The sequence below is a fragment of the Anopheles maculipalpis genome, chromosome 2RL (assembly GCF_943734695.1).
Source record: "Anopheles maculipalpis chromosome 2RL, idAnoMacuDA_375_x, whole genome shotgun sequence".
In the NCBI taxonomy this organism is placed as follows: Eukaryota; Metazoa; Arthropoda; class Insecta; order Diptera; family Culicidae; genus Anopheles; species Anopheles maculipalpis.
In genome coordinates this window covers 11,251,903-11,273,449 of record NC_064871.1, presented here as the reverse complement: position 1 = coordinate 11,273,449, position 21,547 = coordinate 11,251,903, and the positions used below count along the sequence as shown (strand labels likewise).

The 21,547-nt window shown below is 43.1% G+C and overlaps 5 protein-coding genes and 1 pseudogene across 8 annotated transcripts in view; 4 read left to right on the top strand and 2 right to left on the bottom strand.

Moving 5' to 3' along the window:
* LOC126558824 (pyridoxal phosphate homeostasis protein) overlaps positions 1-21,547 on the top strand; it is a 445,790-nt gene that overhangs the window by 303,081 nt on the left and 121,162 nt on the right. The gene's annotated exons all lie outside the window — the stretch shown is intronic.
* On the top strand, positions 354-5,197 carry LOC126559676 (uncharacterized; annotated as a pseudogene).
* LOC126558779 (N(G),N(G)-dimethylarginine dimethylaminohydrolase 1) lies at positions 6,630-9,808 on the bottom strand. Of its 3 annotated transcripts, none has more exons than XM_050214846.1 (5): positions 9,710-9,808; positions 8,975-9,176; positions 8,701-8,901; positions 6,865-7,089; positions 6,630-6,765 (listed from the first exon to the last, which is right to left on the bottom strand). In XM_050214846.1, exons 2-5 carry the CDS (start codon positions 9,116-9,118, stop codon positions 6,640-6,642), a joined length of 696 nt encoding a protein of 231 aa, XP_050070803.1. In that variant the 5' UTR covers positions 9,119-9,176; positions 9,710-9,808; the 3' UTR covers positions 6,630-6,639. The 3 variants fall into 3 exon arrangements, with proteins under 3 accessions (XP_050070803.1, XP_050070802.1, XP_050070801.1); XM_050214845.1 differs by having other exon boundaries at positions 8,975-9,194; positions 9,710-9,799; XM_050214844.1 differs by lacking the exon at positions 9,710-9,808 and adding an exon at positions 9,432-9,523 and having other exon boundaries at positions 8,975-9,194.
* Positions 10,417-14,673, top strand: LOC126560089 (RNA-binding protein cabeza). Its single transcript, XM_050216250.1, has 7 exons — positions 10,417-10,466; positions 10,526-10,743; positions 11,056-11,161; positions 12,035-12,069; positions 13,538-13,647; positions 13,758-14,527; positions 14,609-14,673. Exons 1-7 carry the CDS (start codon positions 10,417-10,419, stop codon positions 14,649-14,651), a joined length of 1,332 nt encoding a protein of 443 aa, XP_050072207.1. The 3' UTR covers positions 14,652-14,673.
* LOC126557887 (broad-complex core protein isoforms 1/2/3/4/5-like) lies at positions 17,823-19,591 on the bottom strand. Its single transcript, XM_050213796.1, has 5 exons — positions 19,362-19,591; positions 19,108-19,281; positions 18,840-19,029; positions 18,626-18,772; positions 17,823-18,557 (listed from the first exon to the last, which is right to left on the bottom strand). Exons 1-5 carry the CDS (start codon positions 19,578-19,580, stop codon positions 17,836-17,838), a joined length of 1,452 nt encoding a protein of 483 aa, XP_050069753.1. The 5' UTR covers positions 19,581-19,591; the 3' UTR covers positions 17,823-17,835.
* LOC126559180 (uncharacterized) lies at positions 20,485-21,158 on the top strand. The gene is made up of 2 exons (XM_050215298.1): positions 20,485-20,963; positions 21,039-21,158. Exons 1-2 carry the CDS (start codon positions 20,505-20,507, stop codon positions 21,156-21,158), a joined length of 579 nt encoding a protein of 192 aa, XP_050071255.1. The 5' UTR covers positions 20,485-20,504.

Below are 21,547 nucleotides of genomic sequence, written 5' to 3'. Positions count from 1 at the left end.
TAGCTAGTTTCTATAGAGCTAGTCGTGTTGGAATTAAAACTAAACCTCCTCAGACCCTTTCTTGTTGATGTTTCGTGAATTTATTTTCGTGTCTAGATGCTATGAGCCCAACTTCACACGTGCCGCGTTTTTCAATTTTATTTGTACCGTGAGTCCGTGTACTCGTTAGCGTCTTAGTCCGCTTTTTGTATTTTGTATTGTAAAATAAGATAATTTTAATATGCTTCAACTTCAAATATTAATATGCCTCAAGGTCCGATTCTCCACACATCCACCTCTTTCCACTGTTGTTACTTCCAGCTCGTCTTCAGCTCTATCGCTTGGTAAGCTGCGATGACGTTTGACAGCACAGGATGGGCTGTCATTTCCCTTGAAAAAAATAGCTGCGAACAGCCACAAGTCGTCGCAACATTTGCTCCCGCGGTCGTAATGAATCCGAAAGAGGTGGTCTACATTTCCAATATTCCCAAGCAAACGTCGCTGGCAGAGTTGCACAGTTTGCTGAAATCGTCTGGCAATGTGGTCGGTTCCACGTTTATGCGTGAAAATCGCAACGATTGCCGGACGAAGATTGCGTTTGTTTTGTTCGAGAATGAGGCGCAGGCGGCGGAAGCTTGCAGCCTGGACCAGACACTCTTCCAGTCGCATCGGTTGAGCGTGATGCTGTCGAACGACGATCGCAAGTTTTTAGCCGGCTATACCATAGTAATACATAACACATCATCCGGTAAGTAAAGTCGATAGTAGTAGCATTGCTTTCTAAATGTTTCGTCGCTAATGCAAACCGTTTGCTCACCAGATACAAGCGAGGAGGATCTGTTCGAAGCGTGCTGCAGGTACGGGAATGTTGAGACGGTACAGATTCCCACCAATCATTATGCGTTCGTTGCCTTTTCGGAACGATCCGCTGCCCACGCGGCTCACCGAAAGCTAGACAATTCGATGCTGAACCAGCATCAGGTGACGGTGAAAGTCCTGGACGAGGATGTTCGTGTGCGGCTGGAAGATTTGGATAGTTACAAAACACCTCGTGTTTACAATGAATTGCTGCGCGCGAAGCAACAGTACTTTGGCAATCAGCAACCGATCAGGCACGATATGCAGCAGAACATGATGGACGATCTGGACGATGACTTCCATGAACAGCAACAACAACAACAACAACATCAGCAGCAGTACAATGACAATATGGACGATGATTCTACAGGCCATTTTAATCCAAACGATATAAGCGATGATTTTTCACCGGCTCAGGATCTGCAGGATTATCAGGAAGAGTATAGTCCATTGCTTGTCTATCGGCGCGATGTACATTTCGGGAAGTTACGCTTCCAGACAGCCAACAAAACGGCAGGTAGGTACTAACACAACAAAGCGTCGATGTTCCATACTATAATATTTTTTCTTCTCAACTTTCAGTAAAAGTAGAAAATATCCCGCGCGGGGTGTACGACGAAGATGTGGTCATTTACTTTCAAAAGTTCGGTCCCATCCTAAGCATCGAGCGAGGCATCTGTCTGAATGCGTTGTTCTGTAAAGTGTACATGATCAATTATCTGGACGAGGAATCGCAACAGCGAGCGATAAACTGCTTCTGCCGACAAGTGGTACTGTCCGATATCACCTGCACAATATTCACCATGATACCCGGAGAGGCACTGCATCCAATGAAGAATCAGTCTGTGCTGATTAACTATGTACCGAATTGTAAGATATCTCGTCCGTTGACACATCTATACCGTTTCGATCATTCTTTCCATTCTTTCTTTTCATGTTACTCATTCAGTTGTACTGTACGACGAAATTGTACAAGCATTTACAGACATCGGCAATGTGTTGTACGTGGAGAAAAAGGTTCGCAACAATGGACCGACGATCGTACACTTTACACATCCGATCAACATGAATGACGCGTGCCAAATCGATACCATTGCGGACATTACCGTTACTGTCGTGCCAGTGAGCCAGAAGGATTTCATGAAGTTCTCCACCAGCTTGCTCGTGTTTCAGCGTGCCGTTAAGGGCAAACTGATCGGTACGCCGAAGGGTAACTATCTGCAGGAAATTGAAGCGAAAGAGGAGCAGGAAAAGAAGGATAATATCATATTCAAGACGGGATTTGATCCACATTATCGCAATCCCAACCCGAAGAAGTACAGCTTTGAAGGTATTGTTACCGGACTGGACGGGGTGAAGGGTAAAAGCTGCGCTATTTATAACATTTAATACTTCCAGTGGTGCTCTACAATTGTCCCAAATCTACGAAGATAGGAATGCTGAAAGGTTACTTCAATCGGGCTGGTGCCGTGTTGGCTATGCGCAAGGAACCAAGCAGATTCGATCAGACCTCAAATAAGGTGTTTGTCAGTTTTGCCAACTATCTGGAGGCTTACCGAGCTGTACGACTGAAGGGTAAGTTATATGGGGATTTCATCTTCAAACACATCGCTGCGGAAAGCCCCAGACTGGACTGCATCGAAGCGGTTATGGTAACGGTGGAATCAGGTATGTTGAAATGGATAAATGGATTTTTTGGCTTGTTCGAAACTTGAACGATGTTACATACATATTTGCTATGATGCTACATAAATTCTAACGCGAGCAGTGCAATAGACAACCGTGGCACTTGGATTGTTGCTTGCGTTAAAAAAAATGTTTCTGGCAACATCTTTATTAACGATTCTCCAACTATTTCCGATGCACCTATTAGAGGAAAATCTGCCGTTGTCAAAAGTTGTACGCGAGTTTGTTAAATGTGGAGTTTTGTATTTTGCCGAAAAAACATCAACAAACGAATTCGTCCTCATCTTTCGCGACGTTAAGGGAGCACAACGAGCCTGTGAAATGTCATCGATTGAACGTCATCCAGTTGATGTGTTCTGTAAGTTGACAAACTATGACAAAACCAAATAAACCTTATCGTTTCTTGTTGTCCGGTTGGATTTGTGACAGTGCCTCACGGTACTGGAAAATTGATCTCTCCTCATGTGGATACTGATGCTATCGAGCGTTTATAACTAAACCCCAACAATTGCAGGGATGAAAGATGTGGTAAAACGGAAAGGACAAAAGAAAATAGCCGGGTTTAATTTGAATTATGTCGCGAGTACGGGTGTGGATGAGGACTCGAAAGATCATCGACCACGGATGCTGCTATCGGACATGTTTCCGCAAAAGGGGGAAAAGGACACGGACAGCAAAACGGTAGAGCCGATCCCACCACCAGTAGCCCCGAGACTACCGGTGGCACCGAAACCTGAACCTTTGACGGTGGAAATCATCAACGAACCTTGCAATTCGTCCAAACCAACGACAAGCAGTGCTGCTCTTCCGCCGGTAGTGGACAGACAGGAAGAAGATCTACGAAAGGTGATTGTCGAAAAGCGCAGCATCAAATCGGAATGCCAGGATCAACTGAACAGTCTGGAAGAGATGGAACGTTACATCAAGCAGAAAGAGCAGGATATCCAGCGTCGACTGCAGCAATTGGAAAAGGACGAAGCAAACGTTTCGGCACTACTGCCATCCACTAGCACGAAGCGGGTAAAATCATCCGAAGAGAAAACCAAGGAATCGACCAGTAGCAGACCCGAGCCATCGAGCAGTAGTAGCAGGGCCAGTGGAAGCAGCAGCCAGCGCCTGTCATCGCCTATTCGAAGCGAGCCAAATTACTCATCCTCCAGTCACCAACGGATCAGCACCCATACAACGGGTACAGGTAGCAGCATTCCCACCTACTCATCGCCGGATAATATGATGGTTTCGGATCAAATGCGATCCGTCTCTCCTTCCGACCGTTTGGCGCACGAACGGTACATGCAAATACGTGTGGAAAAGATTGCCATCTCTCAGGAGCTAGACTCGCTGCGACAACGGTTCGATTATCGCAAGGGATCGCGGGTGAATGCGTTGCGGGATCTGCTCGAAGGACTTAATCGTGAGCAGCGTGAAATCCAGATACAGCTAGAAGCAAAGAGACGCTTCCGTATGCCAGACGATGCACACTACGCCGGGAGTTCATTTGATGCTTCGCCATCACCACCAGCGAGACGTCACAAAAGACGATCTTCATCACGAACATCCCGTTCGCCGATCTATCGTTCACGGTCTCGTTCGCCGTACCGTCGCGATGTACGGTCACCCCGATCACGCTCAAGATCGCGGACGTCTGGAAGAATGGCACGCTCTCGATCAAGGACCTCTGGAAGGATGGCACGCTCTCGATCAAGGATCTCTGGAAGGATGGCACGCTCTCGATCAAGGACCTCGGGAAGATTTGTACGCTCTCGATCAAGGACCTCCGCCGGAAGATTGGCCCGCTCTCGATCAAAGACCTCGGGAAGGTTGGTGCGCTCTAGATCACGATCGCGCCGTTCAGCTCACAGACCACCTACACGGTCGCACACCCGCTCACCACCGGTTCGATTTTCGCGCGGATCCCGTTCGCCTTCTCCACCATACGGACGGCAGAATCGACAACGATCAAGGACTCCATCGAAAAACTCGAAATCACCGGTTGCTAGACGAGCGTACTCTGTGGATCGACAAATGTACAACATTGGACGCTTTCACAAGAAACATTCCAACCACAGCGTTTACGTGGGTAACGTTAGCAGCCAGGTGAGCGAACGGGAAATTGAAGAAATATTTGCCCGCTTCGGCCAAGTGACGGATGTGGACTTTGAACGCCTTAAACGGTACGGTGAGGTGTACTTCGACTACGCCAATCGGGATGACGCGTTTAAAGCGCTGGAGATGAACAATGTTAAAATCGCGGGACGCCGGCTACGCGTGGCATTTAATTCGGACAAACCGTCTATCAGAGAGAGATACTCGCTTTACTTTACACTCCGACAACGTAAGTATCCTAATATTCAAGTGCCAACATATTTTTCCTCATTTGACGCCGTCAAGCGCGTGTGTCCCCGAGAGGGTTGAATGGTTGAAGAAAAAATATATGTACCTCCTCCTTCTTCTGCGGTCTTCTCTTCCAGCGTCCGAGGAGCAGATCATTTATCGAACGTACGAATCGTACGGTGAGATTGATTTCATTTGGTATCTGGAGAACGAAACGATCGGTACGATTTCGTTCCGGCGTACCGAAGCGGCAACAAAAGCACTTGCCGTGCACAAGCTAATCGATGGAACGCTGATAAAATCAAGACCATTCGTAGATAGAGTTAACAACGTTGGTTGAACGAACACTATCTGTGTGTGTACATCGAATGTTGCAGAAACTTGAGTGTGTAACTCAAAAACCGCCATCAAACCGCCCAATTTGTTCCACATTTGAATGTGCGGTCGTACGGTTGATGAAACAAAAGGAAAAACATTTTCACATAACAACATTTAAAAGTTAAAAACTAAAACTTTGGTAAAACAATTGCAATAGCAATTCAGTTCAGTTTAAACCAACAGAAGACGCATAAGTGCAGGCAATTTACGAAAAAGAGGAAAATTAGGCGATAAAAGAAGGAAGTATAACACTATCGTTTGAAGAATCTTGTGTTTAAATAGATGAATTTAGATATTGATCGTTCTTCTATAGCAGGGGAAAAATTAAATGAATATTGTACTGTAGAACTTAGTAAGATTTAAGAGCTTATATCGCAAAGAGTGCATTTTACTATGATTTTTGTTTTAAATTTCTTTCTAACATTAGAAATTAAGTACCGTGCTTATGAAGAAGCTACAATCGTTTTATTCATTTGCCAAAAGATTGATGTTGGTAATGTTGTAACGCAAAGGCTATATTTTAGAGAAGCATTACACTGTTACCGTTATAGTTTTCATGTGAGTTTCCACAAAATGTAACGCTTTTTTGCAGAACTAAGTTGTATCGTTGTAAATATCGTTTTCATGTACACTGCATTTGCTTATCATTTGTAGCGTGTTAACATACTACATCACGTAAATACAGTTTTTTTTAAATAGTTTTTCGACATTGTTCAATCATCCTCAAGTTAGGCGCAAATATAAAAGCGATAAAAAATACCAATTTAGCGTATAGAGTAAGATACATTATTTCTTCACGTTTTTTTGGGATTTTGTTTAAATAGAGATTCGCTTTTATAGGTATAATATCAGTGGAACAAATATTTTCTCGTTCACAGACCACAGAAAAATAAGCCGGAAAAGTGAGGATACATTTATAAGTCATGATTTGAACTATGTAATGCCCTATTATTCAGGTGACTAGTATCGACACAGACGATAAAGCAAAGAGGAAATATCTATTCAAGTAAATATGTGCGTTTCGTGGTGTTAGGAAATATCGTTGTAAAAAGGAAATACTAAACACGTGTTACGCTGCTATTTGCAGTGGCACGAAATTACGATTGACATGAATCATATAAAATTAATACTTTTATATAAGGTCTGTAGTGCATGCACTAACTTACCAAGAAAAAGTTATATAAAAAATAAATAATTAGAGCTACACATTTTGAGGGAAATTTCTATCTTCCGATACAATCAAACGTTTGCGGAAGGTCATGGAAATGGCTACAGAAAGGATACTTCTTTTTTGTGTGTGTGTACAATACAATAGGACAGGACAAAATAAGTTAACTAACATACAAGAAAACGTGTAACGTGGTGTATCCCGCTAATGGAGTGTGTTCGGTGTTCGATGTTCGCTCACAGACTTTTGATGTGCTTGGAACGTTTCACCAGAATGGAACAGGCGGTAAGACCGTTGGAAAATTTACCCAGCTCGGACATGTACAACATTTGGCGTGGATTGTCGATTTTCTGCGATAAAATCTGGTAAGAATATGCAATGTTACAACACACACACACACTTCAGTGTAGGTTGGGATCATTTAGCCGTAGGGGAAACAAGGACCGGAGGTGACCACTTACCTGCGTTGATACTGGAATTTCATCCACGGATCTTGTAACGAGCGTACCGTTAATGTAAAGCACGTTCGCTGCGATCTCTTCCTGCAGTGTTAGCGTATGGTATGTGAAGGTAGCTTCTCGTTCGATTCGCTTCAAGATCTCTTGCGATTCCTTGCTGCGGCTAACGCAGAGAACGTCCGGTCCTCCCATGGAAACGTAATACTTGAGATGATGATGCTCAGACACCTAGAAGCAAAACAGGAGAGAAGAGGTGGTAAACGTTTAGCGTCCGGCACAGGCGAAAGGACGGTTAAGCGCGAGACAAGCCAATTTGGAATCATCGATAAGCAGACCACAAGCTACTATGGGAGGGAGCTTCAAATTTAGGAAGACATAATTATGCTCTATATCTATTTACTGGTTGGCAGACTACGGTTTAACAATGGCCACTAGAAAAACATCAGCATGCATAAGTGCATGCCGGTAAACAATATACGAAAAATGGCATTAACAAATGCTATATTACAAACAAAAAAGCAAACAAATCATGCATATTCATGCAACCAAATGAAACATGTGAAAAGACGCGTGTCGAAAAGTTTTTATCGTAGCATACAAAATGAACTTAACTCAAAAAACAAATCTACCCAAGAGGAATAGATGAAACATACAGTGTGCAGAATTTACAAAAATCCCATGATAAAAGTGTGTACAAAACGATTTTTTCGTATCCCGCACATACGTCGGTAAGTTGTTACGATCGGTTCCCGAGAATGTATGCCTTTCTTCTGTGTGAATTATAAATGGTTAGCTTTTTAAGCGACGAAACAACGTTCACCAAAACTGAGATCTTAGCGGAAATAAAAACCAATTACGGTGTCGTGCGTTTCGCCATGCTAACAATACAACATAATAAAGTATATAATGTAAGCGGTACGGTACAAATGGTCGGCGCTGCTTCCAAATAAAAAAATTCGTAATAAAGTGAGAACAAATTTAAATATTTGAATGAATGTCTTGTTGTGTGTTTTCGCTTTACAGTTGTTGAAAAACAGTCGAAATGCGTGTGCATGTGTGTGTGTGTGTGTGTGTGCATATCTTATCAACCTGAATCACTCCACTGACTAAATCCAACGTAATAGGATTCACCACATCGTCTACGTCTTCTACCTATGGGTGTGTGGTGCACACAAAAGTGCATTCGATTCCGTCAATTGCATCAACAACAACGGATATCTCAGTTGGATTGGGGTGGTGGTAGGGAAGCAAGGACAGGACAGTGTTGTAAATGTATAAGGATATCAGAAGAGTGGATCAGAGATGTTGGCAAAGAGAGAAAAAGAGAAAGAAAGAAGTGAGATAGTGAGAGAAGGAAAGTATAATAAAAAAGGGTGAGTAATAAGTAACAAATTTGAAATAAGCACGTTTTCACACACATTCAACCATCACCTTTTCTCATGATCAGCTTTCTTTACAAATGGATGATCGTTTGTAATTTGGCATACATATCTAATCTTAAACAGACTTTTTTACATGTTTAGATAAAGAAAAGACAAATTCGGTCTAATGACACTTTTGAGGCATATGCAGTTATGCAGTTAGTATCTACAACAGTGATAGAAATGGAAGAAAGATGAAAGCACTAGTGCCAGCAACGGCGATGGACTGACATATTTACACTAATGATTTACACGATCATTGGCCATATGTTGAATTTATAGCTATTAAGTCGATCGGTTACGAATTACACGAAAAAAAAACACACACACAAGGGTGAGTTATCAGAAACATATAACAGCACCGATCGTAGAAAGTCGGAATCGTACAATCGTATCGTCGGCTGTTTGCAAACAGTACCTTTATCGGAACACATGGATATTCGGGAAAGGCGGCTGCCACTGCACGAGCACCTGCTTCATTGGTCCACTTACTGAGACCAACGAAAAATTCGCGCCCAGTAAAGAGTACGTCGCCACCGTCCAGTCTAGCATTCGGATCGGCTATTTCGGCTAGCGGAAGATCCAATTCCTTCTTCAGTACAGCCCTTACGGCTTCGACCTGCAATGAATGATGAATTGTAAGCAGATGCATTTTACTATTGTAATGAAATTATTTGGCCTATTTTGCTCACTTCCTGCACTCGATGCGGATCACCGGGACGGCAAATTAACGCTATTCCATTACAAACTACGGCACAGTCTTCAACGAACGGACATTCGGGTAAATTTTCATCCGGTGGCAGTTCTATCACATCGAGTCCTAGATCACGGAGCATTTTCACGTAACTTTCATGCTGCAGTTTGGCCTCCTCAAGATCGATTTCTCCCCGTGTTCTTAACGATAATGGAATTCTGTGGATAAAGCCAGAAGTGTTTCTTAAGTCAACTTAACATGAAACAAATTATTAAAAATCAAACCACCAGTACAGTGGGTTTAAACTATACACGCTGGATGGGCGTTGTACTACCGTTCATTTTCGTGCAATCCCGCACAACAGTTAGCCTTAATTGAGGACCGTACACTTTTGGGCCCGAGGTCAAACATGGAGCAGGTTTCTCCTGCTCTATCCCGGCTTCTCCTATACATACCTGGCGGTGATTGCGTGTGTATAGCGGAAGGGTGACGCCATGCCTCTAACTAATATATGCGCTCACGTTGACCAAATTAGTACAGGGGACACACTGGACAAACTGAGGAATTAAGCTAGCGAACGGACGGGTACGGGTACTAATCAGCACATTTAATAATACAAAACAACACCTATAAACAGCTTACGGGAAGCGTATGTGATACTGGAAGGGACAGAAGACACACCAAACGAACGAATACACATTCAAACGGCAAACACCGACATTTGTACGCGCACCCTACGCTATGCACCAAAAACACCAATCGATTAGCTAGATTGCCTTTGTGGCCAGGGAAATGGAAAATTGTGCTATCCCGAACTGCCTCGCCAAAAAGTTGTTAAATTTGTTTGACAGCACGACGCTGTTTTGGTGATGCGTTTGACAATGTAAACATACAGGGTGTGTCGCCGGCCAGTGTTTGAGGGCAGAATTACGGCGTGTGTGTGGTGTAGTACTGAAGTTGAATTTAATAAATGAAACATTCGTGGCTAATAAGATTGCATGGTTTCAATTGTAAAAATGGAATATTTCATTTCTAGTTTTAGCATAAAATGACTTCCTATTGCCAAAAAAAATGGTTTGTTTTCAACTGCCCATCAATTACGCCACACTATCAGTTGTCAAATTTTCCGTTACAGCACACCCGCTTTTGTACACTCGTGTGTAGATGTGTTGGTGGGATCAGCACAGACATCATCAGCCTGACGTGAAAAATTAAAGCGCTCAAATAAAAAAGGCCTACCAGAGCAGAGATAACAACAACGCGGTGCGGGTTTTCTAGTGTAAAAGAGCGTGCACTTAACAAAGTTTCGGAATACAAACATAGCCATGGCTGACCGTAAGTAGAAAATAGTGCACACAGTTCGAATGCAGCGGCATGGATTTAGTGGTTACAATTCGAGAAACTTTGAAACCCTTTCATCGTCCGTGCGGCGAGGAAGCGATGGCGTCGTCCATCTTGAAAATCGAAGCAGCCACTTCCTCCCGAATGGTGTATCCGTTTTTCGTACCCGTAGCATGTTGCGCTTATGAAATGTACTGAGCCTGTGCAGAATTGAACGCTCTTTTATTCTTTCATTCACTGTGACAGAATACGGTGGATACGGCAGTAAGGATTTTGGGGGTGCTGCTCCGTATAGCGTTCCACCACCACCGATTAATCAGAGCTACAGTCAGCCTCCTCCGATGAACAAGTTTGGTGGTGGGGGTGCCGGCAGCTACGGACAGCAGAGTTCCGGTTCTGTCGGCGGTGGATATGGTGGCCAAAGTGGTAAGTCCCGCTTCGCTTTCTGTGTGGGCTGCGGGTGTTGCGAACCTACGTTTGGGGACGGTTGAGGGTAGATAAAGCCGTGAAGGAAGGTCAGTTGAGGGAAGAAGCATGACGGAAGTGAGGCAGTTCAAGGACATAGTAGCCTTGAGGTTTTTTTGAAGAGAATTTTCAGGTAGCCGGGCGAAGCAATTATCATAGAGGAGAGAGCGAGAGGGGAGGTGTAGGAACGGAGTCATTTTTCCGACATTTCAACAAACAAACCGAATTCTCTTGATAATGTGTTCTATATTTATCTCTCGTTTACCGTTACAGATTATAATGGTGGCGGGGGCCGTGGCGACAGTGGTGGGTACGGCGGTGGCAATCGTGGCGGAAACAGCTACGACCGAAGAGGTGGTAACCAAACCGGCGGATATAGGTGAGCATCGACAGTAGAGTCTGTAGGATTTGTAAACAAACTCTGTCCCAAAACTATATCCCCTCGTATCTCCATGTAAGATCATCCTTCTCTGTCTCTCTTTCCCTCTTTACCTGATTCGTGTTATCAGCTGAACAACAAATGTACAAAAAGTTAAAAAAACCTGTTTAGTACCTTGTTCAATGCCAGCGTCCATTACATGTACGTATGGAAATAGTAGAATCAATGGCTGTATGATTCTAATGTCCAACGTCTGCATTTGCTGTATATTAGCGATGTCTCGTCATTAAAGTTGATGGAAAAAAAGTAAAAAGTGCCCTCCTGGCTGGGCAGTTCTATAGTCCTTATTGATATTCAATTATAAAACTATCCTTTTTTAGCATACTATGAAAACGATCGGCTACTAGCGATCGACAATTTTGCACAGAACATTTTGGCAATTGTTTACGATCATCACTTGCTCATACGTTTCAACTTTACCCTAATTAATATGCCTTCTTCATCCTGTGTTTGTGCTGAGCAGTGAAACGTTTCAGTGGAAAAAATGTAACTTTAGTATAAACACTGTACATTGAAACAGAATCTATTCTCCCCTCTTGTTTTGCGATACAAAAAATTCCATTGACATTATTTACTGACCGGTTTGTATCGAGCCAGTATTATTTGTTTTCTGAACTGATGAACCCATTTAAAATTGTGTGCAACCTATTTCAACATCTACTTCTACCTCAACCATTACTTCTCTACCACTACCACTACTACCACTACTACTACTACTACTGGTACTACTTCTACTCTACTGTGTATGTGCGTGTCCGTGCGATCCAACAACAAATATGTAACGAAAATGGTGTTTGGTTTCATGTGTTATAGCAGTGGCGGCGGCAACAAGGGTGGTTATAACAAAGGTAAACACCGAGCGACTGTTCGGTGAAAATATTATTTTTTCACTGTTCTTTTATTTTATTTAGTACATATACTTCTACTGCTGCTACACTAGCAATCCGTAAACCGTACAATAAAAGAGTACAAGTGCAAGCCAATAGCAGAAGGAAATAAGCAAAACAAAATAAAAAGTTTTGAAGGAAAAGGTTCATGAATATAAAGATAAGGATAAAGAATTGATTTTATGTACTTTATTATCTTTATTTTGTTTCCTTTTTACTTGGTTTTTCGTTAAACAGTTAACATTATTTTTATAAACGATTGACCGTAATTTTTATGCGCTTTTCGTGGAATAAATTCACCCAATAGAGAAAAAGAGAGCCAGGCGTAATCTATAAATTTTTATTTAATTCTTTTTTTATTATGTTAGTCAATGATCTTATTTTTTGAAGTATTTATGAAGTCTCTTACGCGTAGTCTTGTGCACACAGCGCACACATCGAATGTACTTTCAATTGTACTGCTATTTGTTGTTCTTTCTCCGATCAGAAAATTCGTTATTGTGTCATACGTTGCATGAAGTCGTCATTTTTTTTTTTTTTGTAGTCAAGCAAAAATCGTAAGCAAACAGCACTTTATAAAGCTGAACCGTAGTGAAGTCGAGAAGTTGCTTCTTTCTTTCTACAATCGCGGGCAATTTATTAACGGCGTGCGAAAGTCCCGCGCTGAAGAATCTTCATATTTCCTCAATTTATTTCAACAATTGTATACGCTTAGTAGAAATGTGAATAAGTTTATCACCTATCTTCAATGATTTAATAATATTGCTTCAAATTTGTAAAAACGAGGGTATAAAGAATTTGAAGATCCGTCGCGAAAATAAACCGATCGTTAGCAGTGTGTGTTTTTCCGGGTTAATGCTACATACAAATGAGTAATTATTACATCAATCCTACCATCAGCTGCCGGGTAAAAGAAGAAGATACAAGTTGCAAGCCAATTTCTGCGCATTTCTCTGCGGGTGGTGTTTGGTGTGTTGTCGTCGGTTAATATGTACTCTCAGATGTAACTAAGCTGTTCCATGTTTTTTTTAAATAATAATAAGACGGAGAAGAAAAGGTCCCTATATCGATTCGGAACCAGTGTCGTACGCACAGTACACACACCAGCAACTACATACCACGAGTTTAAAAGATCGCCATAAAAAAGGGTCATAATAAGAACGTATAAAGCACAAACAAGCGTTGAAACAAACTGTTAAAAGAGGCGTACTATTTTAATTTAACTTAATCATACGTATTTGATACTACTGTTTATATGTCCGGTAGCTTTGCGACGATTCCTAATACCTGTTTGCATTTTTTCTTCTCTATTTTTCTTACGATCACACACATACACACTGATATGTATGCTCACAAACGCAACCGAATCGGAATATTTTCCGACTTGCATTTCGCGCCATTTTCGACCCCTCACGACAAATTTGTCTAGGCGAGGGTGAAATGATCACGCAAGAGGATACAATCTTTATTCAGGGCATGACGCCGGAAACGACGGAAGAGGAGATTGCCGAACGGTTCGGATCGATCGGTGTCATTAAGGTATGTACACAGTAACCAGTGGGGAGATATAGATCCTGTTGCATTGCTCCTATTGCTCACCTGTACTCATCCTATCTCTGTCTTGCAATCTTTGTCCACCCTCACTATAGCGTGACAAACGCACCCAGAAGCCCAAAATCTGGATGTACAAGGATAAGGAGACGGGTAATATGAAGGGTGAGGCTACCGTTACGTACGACGATGCGAGCGCCGCACAGTCCGCCATCGGGTGGTTCGATAACAAGGAGTTCAATGGGGCCGTTGTGAAGGTAACGCTCGCCCAGCGTTTCAGCAACTGGCAGAACAAGGGTGGCAATCGGGGTGGCTTTAACAAAGGAGGTGCCGGTGGTGGTGGTGGTGGCGGCGGCGGTGGATATGGCAGTGGTGGTGGGGGCGGCGGCGGTAACCGTATGGGTGGTGGTGATCGCGGCGGTTCCGGTGGCGATCGTGGTGGCTACAATCGGGGTGGCGATCGCGATGACAGCCGATCGCGTCCTCCACCTGGCGGCGCAATGGGCGGTGGAGCACGCGGTGGATATGGTGGAGGTGGTGGCGGAAGCGGTGGTGGACAAGATCGTGAGGGCGATTGGAACTGTGGCGAGTGTAGCAACAAAAACTTTGCCTGGCGCAACGAATGCAATCGGTGCAAGGCTCCGAAGGGTGATGGAGCGGGCAGTGGATCGGACAGTGGCAGCAGAGGAGGAGGGTACGGTGGCAATCGCAATGGAGGAGGAGGAGCGGGTGGTGGCGGCCGGGATCGTGGCTCGTTTGGGGGTGGTCGGGGTGGTGGTGCGGGTGGCCAGGATCGTGGCTACGGCGGTGCGAATCGGGGAGGACGCGACAACGGCGGAGGCTATGGTGGTGGAGCAATGCGGGGAAAGTAAGTGGAAAGCCAATAGAGAATGAGCCTTTTTCGATGTGTGATTAATACTGATCGATCGTTTTCTCTCCCTCTTCTCAGTGACAGAAACAACCGCAATGATCAACGACAACGCCCTTACTAGGGTTGCCAACATCCCCCCAACAAACACGACATACACCACAACATTTAATACATTTTCAACCAGAAAACCGGTGTCAAATATATTAGTCGACAATTGAACTACATAATATACTCACGCACGTAAAATGTCGCACTAACACTTGAGACGTGAGACGATTCATATCCCGATGCCGAAGCCTGTATCACATCGTGTCTCGTCACACTTGCAGGCGCCAACAGAAAAGTATTGTAAGCTGAATACGGCTTTTGTGTGCGGTCAAATAAAATTGTACAACGCTCGACCGACCTGTTTACTCTTTTCTTGTCCCCGAAGCCCGTGGGAGGAAAGATTTATCGGATTTGTAAAGGGAAAATTGTAAATGTATTATTAGTGCACGTTTCTTTACTAAGCTGACGCTTTACGGTAGGACAGCATTCTTTGGCGGGGACGGTCGACGTTGATTGAAACAACCTCAGAAGGTTAGCAATAACTACACCAGATAACATCATTTAGGAAGCGAGAGGAGATTTAGTTTAAAGTAATAATAAAACAACAACAAAAAAAAAACAAATATCCACCGTCCTCCACAGACAGACACACAGCTGCTGGGTCGCAGGGGAGAGATTTACCACGTAACACAATTAGAATGAATAAAGCTAAGTAACACTATAACACGATGGTGCATTTGTTTGATATTATTTTAAATTTTTTGTCATTTTTTTAATATTTGAAATGTTCCTGGAGGGCGCCCAGTGCTTGAACCGAGTCAAATACCCGATTCGGTTTTCATTTGTTCTTTTAGGATAGAACAAACCAAAAAGGAACAATCGTCAATGTGTGCATTAAAAAAGCGACTTTTACAGATGCATGACAAAATTAAACGGTAAAACGTTCTGTAACCAATCCATTTGCATTTTTTTCTTAAGTAAATTTTTAATTTGATAGTAAAAATCAAATCTTTGCCTCGTCATTTTGCGGCCTTTTGACGGCACTTAAGCTATAAGAGTAAAAAAATAATTTGTTGACCTATTTGTCGGTTGAAAGATCGCCTATTTCATGAATCACACCTTCTGTTGAATATTCCAGGGGCTTCAAATGGTCAGATGGCCGGATCGAGGCTCCATAAACTTTTCCTTCTCCAGAAAGCTCACAATCTGATAGATACTTGGCCGATCGTATCCGGCCGATAGGAAATTTTCTCAGGATTCAGCAGACTTTCACCGTTTTCAGCTTAGCTACTGTACATTAAGCGATTCCAGTCAAAGTCCAAGATTTTAAGTTGTCTGAGAAGCTTTAAAATACAATAAGAAACATTTTCCAGCAAATTGTCCCAAAATTGTGTTTCAGATCGTTCCTATGTATTCTAAATCCACCCATGATGCGTCATTGATTTAACAAAACAATGGATATATTTATCTTCACCTTGCTTTATTTATACGCCCAATCAACGCGGTCATCATTACCGAATATTGTTACTGTTTATATCAAATACTCTCTATATGTTTGTATGTACAATAATCATGCTAAAAAGAGGGTGAGAGTAGTACGCCGGTATGTAACACAAATTACACGGAAGCAACAGATTAGACAAGAGGGATTTTTCCCCGTCATTTTCTTTGAACTCGTCATAATCGCAAACTAAACCGGAAAATTAAAATTTAAAGCATTTGCCTAAGGTATGCGCGTTTACAGCTTTGTACGTATATTATTGTTTACTTTGTCGACGTACTGGATGTTGTGTCTTATATACCGAATTCTTTACTACGTTTACACACTATATGGGACAGATTGTTTTCATGTACTCGGCTACTTTTATTTGGCGCTACAATCTTGATGAGATTTGAGCTCAAACCACACCGAGGGGTTTTGTTGAGCCATGGTGTGTGTGGGTGTGTGCAGTACCCCGGCTTTATATATTGTTTTTTTGTTTGTATATAAGTTACGCATATCATTATCATTACACACATGCACACAGTAGCGTAGTAGTAGCGCTTTCGTAGCATAAAACCACTGGTTCAGTTTCAATTAATGTATCACCTATTAGGGCTAGTTAGTTCACCTTGCAACAAAAGTCTGTAAATGGCCCAACCGTAGATTGGCATTTAGCAAAAGAACAACGATCAAAAAAACAAAAAAGAACTCTGTCACTTCCACAAGGAAACAGCGGTGAACGTATAAGTACATAGTACCATTACCGATTGCATGTACCGGAGGATAATTCTCGCACACTAGCTGCTACACGTTAGGGTTCGGGGTAGTGATACTGGCTTCCTGTTTGCTTTAGTAACTTGTTCCATTTTGAGCTAAATATGTGTAAAAGTCCTTTCCTTTTTTGGATTTAAACACTAAAGAGTAAAAAAACCTTATGCGCACGACGCGTGCAGTCCGTTTCATTTGTACGTATATAAATCATGTCACGTTAACTTAAATCGGTATAACTTAAAGAGAAAGCCTTTCCTTAAAAAATAAAACCTTTTGAAACTTTAAAAATCAACGAAAAGAATAACGGTCCAGCAACGGAATAAAAGGTGAAACATCTTCGGGAGCAAAATGTCACTTCTCACTATAGTGAGAAGTGTCTAATCACTATAGTGAAAAGCAAGATTTTGTTCCTAAGGATTCTATCTCTCTTCTCTCTCCCTCTCTCTCACTCTCTTCCGATATTACTGTCTCTCTTTTTTGTGCATATTCAAACGTCTCTTAGTACACACTTTGCTAGTCGATCCTGCGACATACGGATTATGTCTGTTCTAGGGTGATCTTTGTATACAATTTTGAATGATGTCCTTATGTTTCCTTTATACATATTTTGGCCAATATTAAATTAAATCCTTACCTTTCTCGTCGCGAGGGGGTTATAAAGTCGGTAGCAGTAGCTTTCCCTATATTGCACGTATGATAAGATTTTGTCCCAAGAGAATTTGCATTTGCCACCATGTTTTGTCCACGGTGAAACTGTTTAGATTTTTAAGGGGACATGGGGTGGGTGGAGTGGTGGACATTGGGCTAAACAGAACAGTGTTGATGAAAGGGAGAGTGACAGTAATCAATGTGGATTAGGTACACTCGTAGCAGGTTCTTAGCCAATACTAGCCAAAAACCAGAGCAGGAACTTGGCCCCACCAGCCCTATCGTAGCAGCAGTTGGTTGGTTGGTGGTGGTAATAATAGTAGAAGCGCAGCCCGTTTTGCTAACGTCAGTACAATTACTTGATGAAAGGATTCACCAGCTGTGAAGCATCGTGATGGTGGTAGGGATTCCACGTGTTTGCAGTCGGTGCAGGTGGTTGTTGTTGTTGAGGTTGCTGCTGTTGCTGTTGTTGCTGCTGCTGTTGGGCCTGTTGCTGTTGCGTTGGTTGTGGAGCTTGCTGCTGTGGCGGTGGTTGTTGTTGCTGTTGTTGCTGCTGCTGTAACTGCGATGTTGGAGGTTTCGTGTCGACCAGCTCACCGTCACCGGTGCTGCTAGGATTAATCGAATGTATCGAAGAGTAATGCCGCTTTAGGTAGAGCTCGGAGTTAAAGTGTTTCTGGCAGATGGGACAACAGACGGCCGTTGGATTGTGTATCAATCGCATATGTTGCCGCAGATTGGACACGTTCGAGTAGAGCCGCGAACAGACAGGACAGCAGCGTGGCGTAAGACAGTTCGCTTTATCGTCGGTGGAACGGTTGCTGTTTCGACTGCTGCGTCCCTTGTTTTTGTCACTGTTGCCACTGCTACCGCCGCTACCACTACCACTGCCACCGCCACTGTTGTACTTCATGCTTTGCTCCGAGTTGACGGAAATGTTGTCGAGCGATTTTTCCATCCAACTGCTGTCGTCTTCCGATTTGTACTCGTGTACATTATGGCTGTGGCCGCCGGAACCACCGGGTTGATTAGTGCCCGCACCGGAAACGGTCGCTGTACCGGTTTGGGTGAAACCAGCTAAAGGGAGAAAAAGAAACCCTATATTAGAAAAAAAAATTCGCTAGAGAATATACGGAAACCCGTACCATTGTTGATTGCACCGAGATGGCTCATGGTGGTGCGAGGATTGTTTTTATCGGCATACGTTTCCATACTGCAGTACGTTGGTGATTGATGTGTGGCTGCCTCATTTTCCAAATACTCCACCATTTCCACTTTCGGTTCTACGTCCACTGCGAAATAAGTGAGCAACATTTCATTCTTCTTACCAACTATTTGCAAGCCAAATTTCTCACTTACCATTTCCATCCTGACCACCACCGGACGTCATCGCACCGTCAGCAGTCGTTTTGACGCGTTTTATGTTTAGCACGGTGGACGATTGTAGTTCCTCGATGCCGGAACGCTTCCGACAGAATTCGTCTAGCATCTGTTCATTTTTCTCGTCACGGCGCAACACATCCTGATGGGTCGGTATAATCAAATCACCCTACGGCGGCGAAAAGAAGATAAACTCTCGATATTATATTTTTTTAGAAGCGTGGGCAACAGTGTGCTTTATACTTACATTGGTTTCTTTACTCAGTCCACGGATCTGCAATCCTTCGGCGGTTTTGATAAACTCCTTCAGATTCTCGTTGGTAATGTGTACCTCGCCGAGGTACATGTACTGTAGGATGGCTTTCAGTACTTCGTACTTTACATCGTTCATGAAAAACACCGGATGCGGGGAAGGATTTTTCTAAAAAAAACACACACACACAAAATTACGTATAAAAACTCATTGCCGCTAAAACAATGTTTACACTCTGCTCTTGTTACCTTTAGCAGCTCCTTAAAGTATGGGCTGCAGGCAAACAGTACCAGCTTGTGCGCCGTAAGCATTCGGCCCTCGCAGGCAAACGTTATGTCTACCAGATCGTCATCTTCACGCAACTTTTCAAACTGGGTGCTGACATTCTTCTGGAAGTTGTTCCACTTCAGATAGAACAGCTCATCACAGTTGACGAACGATTTTTCCACCAGCCCGGTCGACGACATTGTGCTGGGTGGCGCACTTGTCCACTGTTGATGTGTTTGTTATTGCCTTTTAGGATGCTGATAAATAAACACTACGCGCAGTGGGACGTACACACACACTCCAAACCTTTGGCTACGATTTGCGCCCGTAGGCTGCAACGCGTTGGGATACCTGCTAACAATGTCTGCTTTCTGTTTTGATGTAAATTGCTGCAGGGTTCGGACCAATGAAGCTCACAAGCAAATTTCCGGCCGCGGTGGAGAAGCTAACGAATATCCAACTGCTGCTGCTGGCTAGCCCGTGGTGGTAATGTTGTTGCTGGGGGTGAGCGTTGCCGTTTTTTCATTACAACATTAGCGCGTACTGCAAGCGCAATGCAAATGCAGGGCGGTTGCTGTTCGTCGAGGAATTTTCGCACTTTTCACACCGTCCACTGACCATCGATTTTCAGCCTAAAGACACCTTCGACAATCGGTGTACGCCAGCGATGCCAGAAACAGCATTTCTTCGACGAATTAAACCATTAAAAGTAATTAGTCTCTTTTTTCGTATGTATTTTTGTAAAATTGACAATTAACTGTCATTAGCAGTGCTGTCGATGCTGGCCCGCACATTAAGAGTGCGTCCGATACCGTTTCGAGCAGCCGTGCGGACCCTGTGTGGCGCATTGTGGATAGCAGTTTACATGGAAAATGTAAAGAAATATTCTAATGGATCAATGGATTTCAATATTATTGACTATAGATTAAATGAAACAATTTTTTGTTTTACAATCAAATACAGGTACAGAAAGGAATTAGCAAATAAAATGCAAAATTTGCACCAACAGCAGCTCGAATTACTGTCGAGCAGCTACGCGCAGCTCGTACGCGTTCGTGTCGAGCAGCCCCGCTTTCAAGTGACAGTTGTGGGAAGAGAAAAACAAAAATTGTTCAACGGCAATAATGTCCCTACCAAAAGTCCCGATTTGCCGCATCTGCCTTTCGAACGATGAGCTGCAGGTATCCTTGTTTAGTGAATACGCACAGCGACGGCTTTTGCTTACCAAGATACGCGTCTGTTTGCCAATAACCATTACGCACGCCGATACACTGCCGGTGACCATCTGCAGCCAGTGTATTATTCGGCTAGAACAATTCTACGAATACTACTGCAAATCGGAAACGTCGCAACGGATTTTAACGAACGGATCCGGCAATTTGGGTGGATGTTCACCTCCTCCCAAGACAAGACATTTGGAAGGTTACCACCTGAACGCTTCACCGCCCGTGAACGGAAGTGCGTTCGAACAACGCACAACAAGAAATAATGTGTCCGAGTATGTTGAGGAGCATGGTTCGATAACGATCGGCAATCGGCAGATGGATCCCATCCTTACACAATCGCCGAAAGTTACGAATGAGGTAGGTGTACGGAGGAATCGGAAACAGTAAGTACGTACCAGTTTCTCATTACAAATAAATTTCAACGCTCTACAGATACAAGCTCGTGCATCGACGTCGCCGGCTCCAACGTTGAGCTTTTTAATTCACGACTCGAAAGACAGGTGCAAACGAAAGCACGTGAATCGCAAGATGAAGAAAGCAATACGAAGATGAAGAAAGTATACGAAATTTTAGAAGAATCACGTAAAATGGTTGACTAAGTGTAGTAATGCATCTTATGCATTTAGTTAGTCATGTATTGTTAAGAAATCATTATTTTTAAAACCAGAACGCGTCTACATCGATTGAATATGGTTTAGGAATTCGAATCACAATGCAGACATCATTTTTTGTTTGTTTGTTGTTACTACTTTCTTGACCGAGCTTTCAAGTAATCGAATATCTGTGGAAAGCTCCTTATGGTAGTGTTCTGCTCTAAAGTCTAAAAACAATGGAAGGAACCAGAAGATCTTATCTTTACACCACACAACATCATCCCAAGGTTTTCTTAACCTATTTTCGCAACCTTGTGGAAATCTTGTGGCAGATCGTCTATGCCCTTT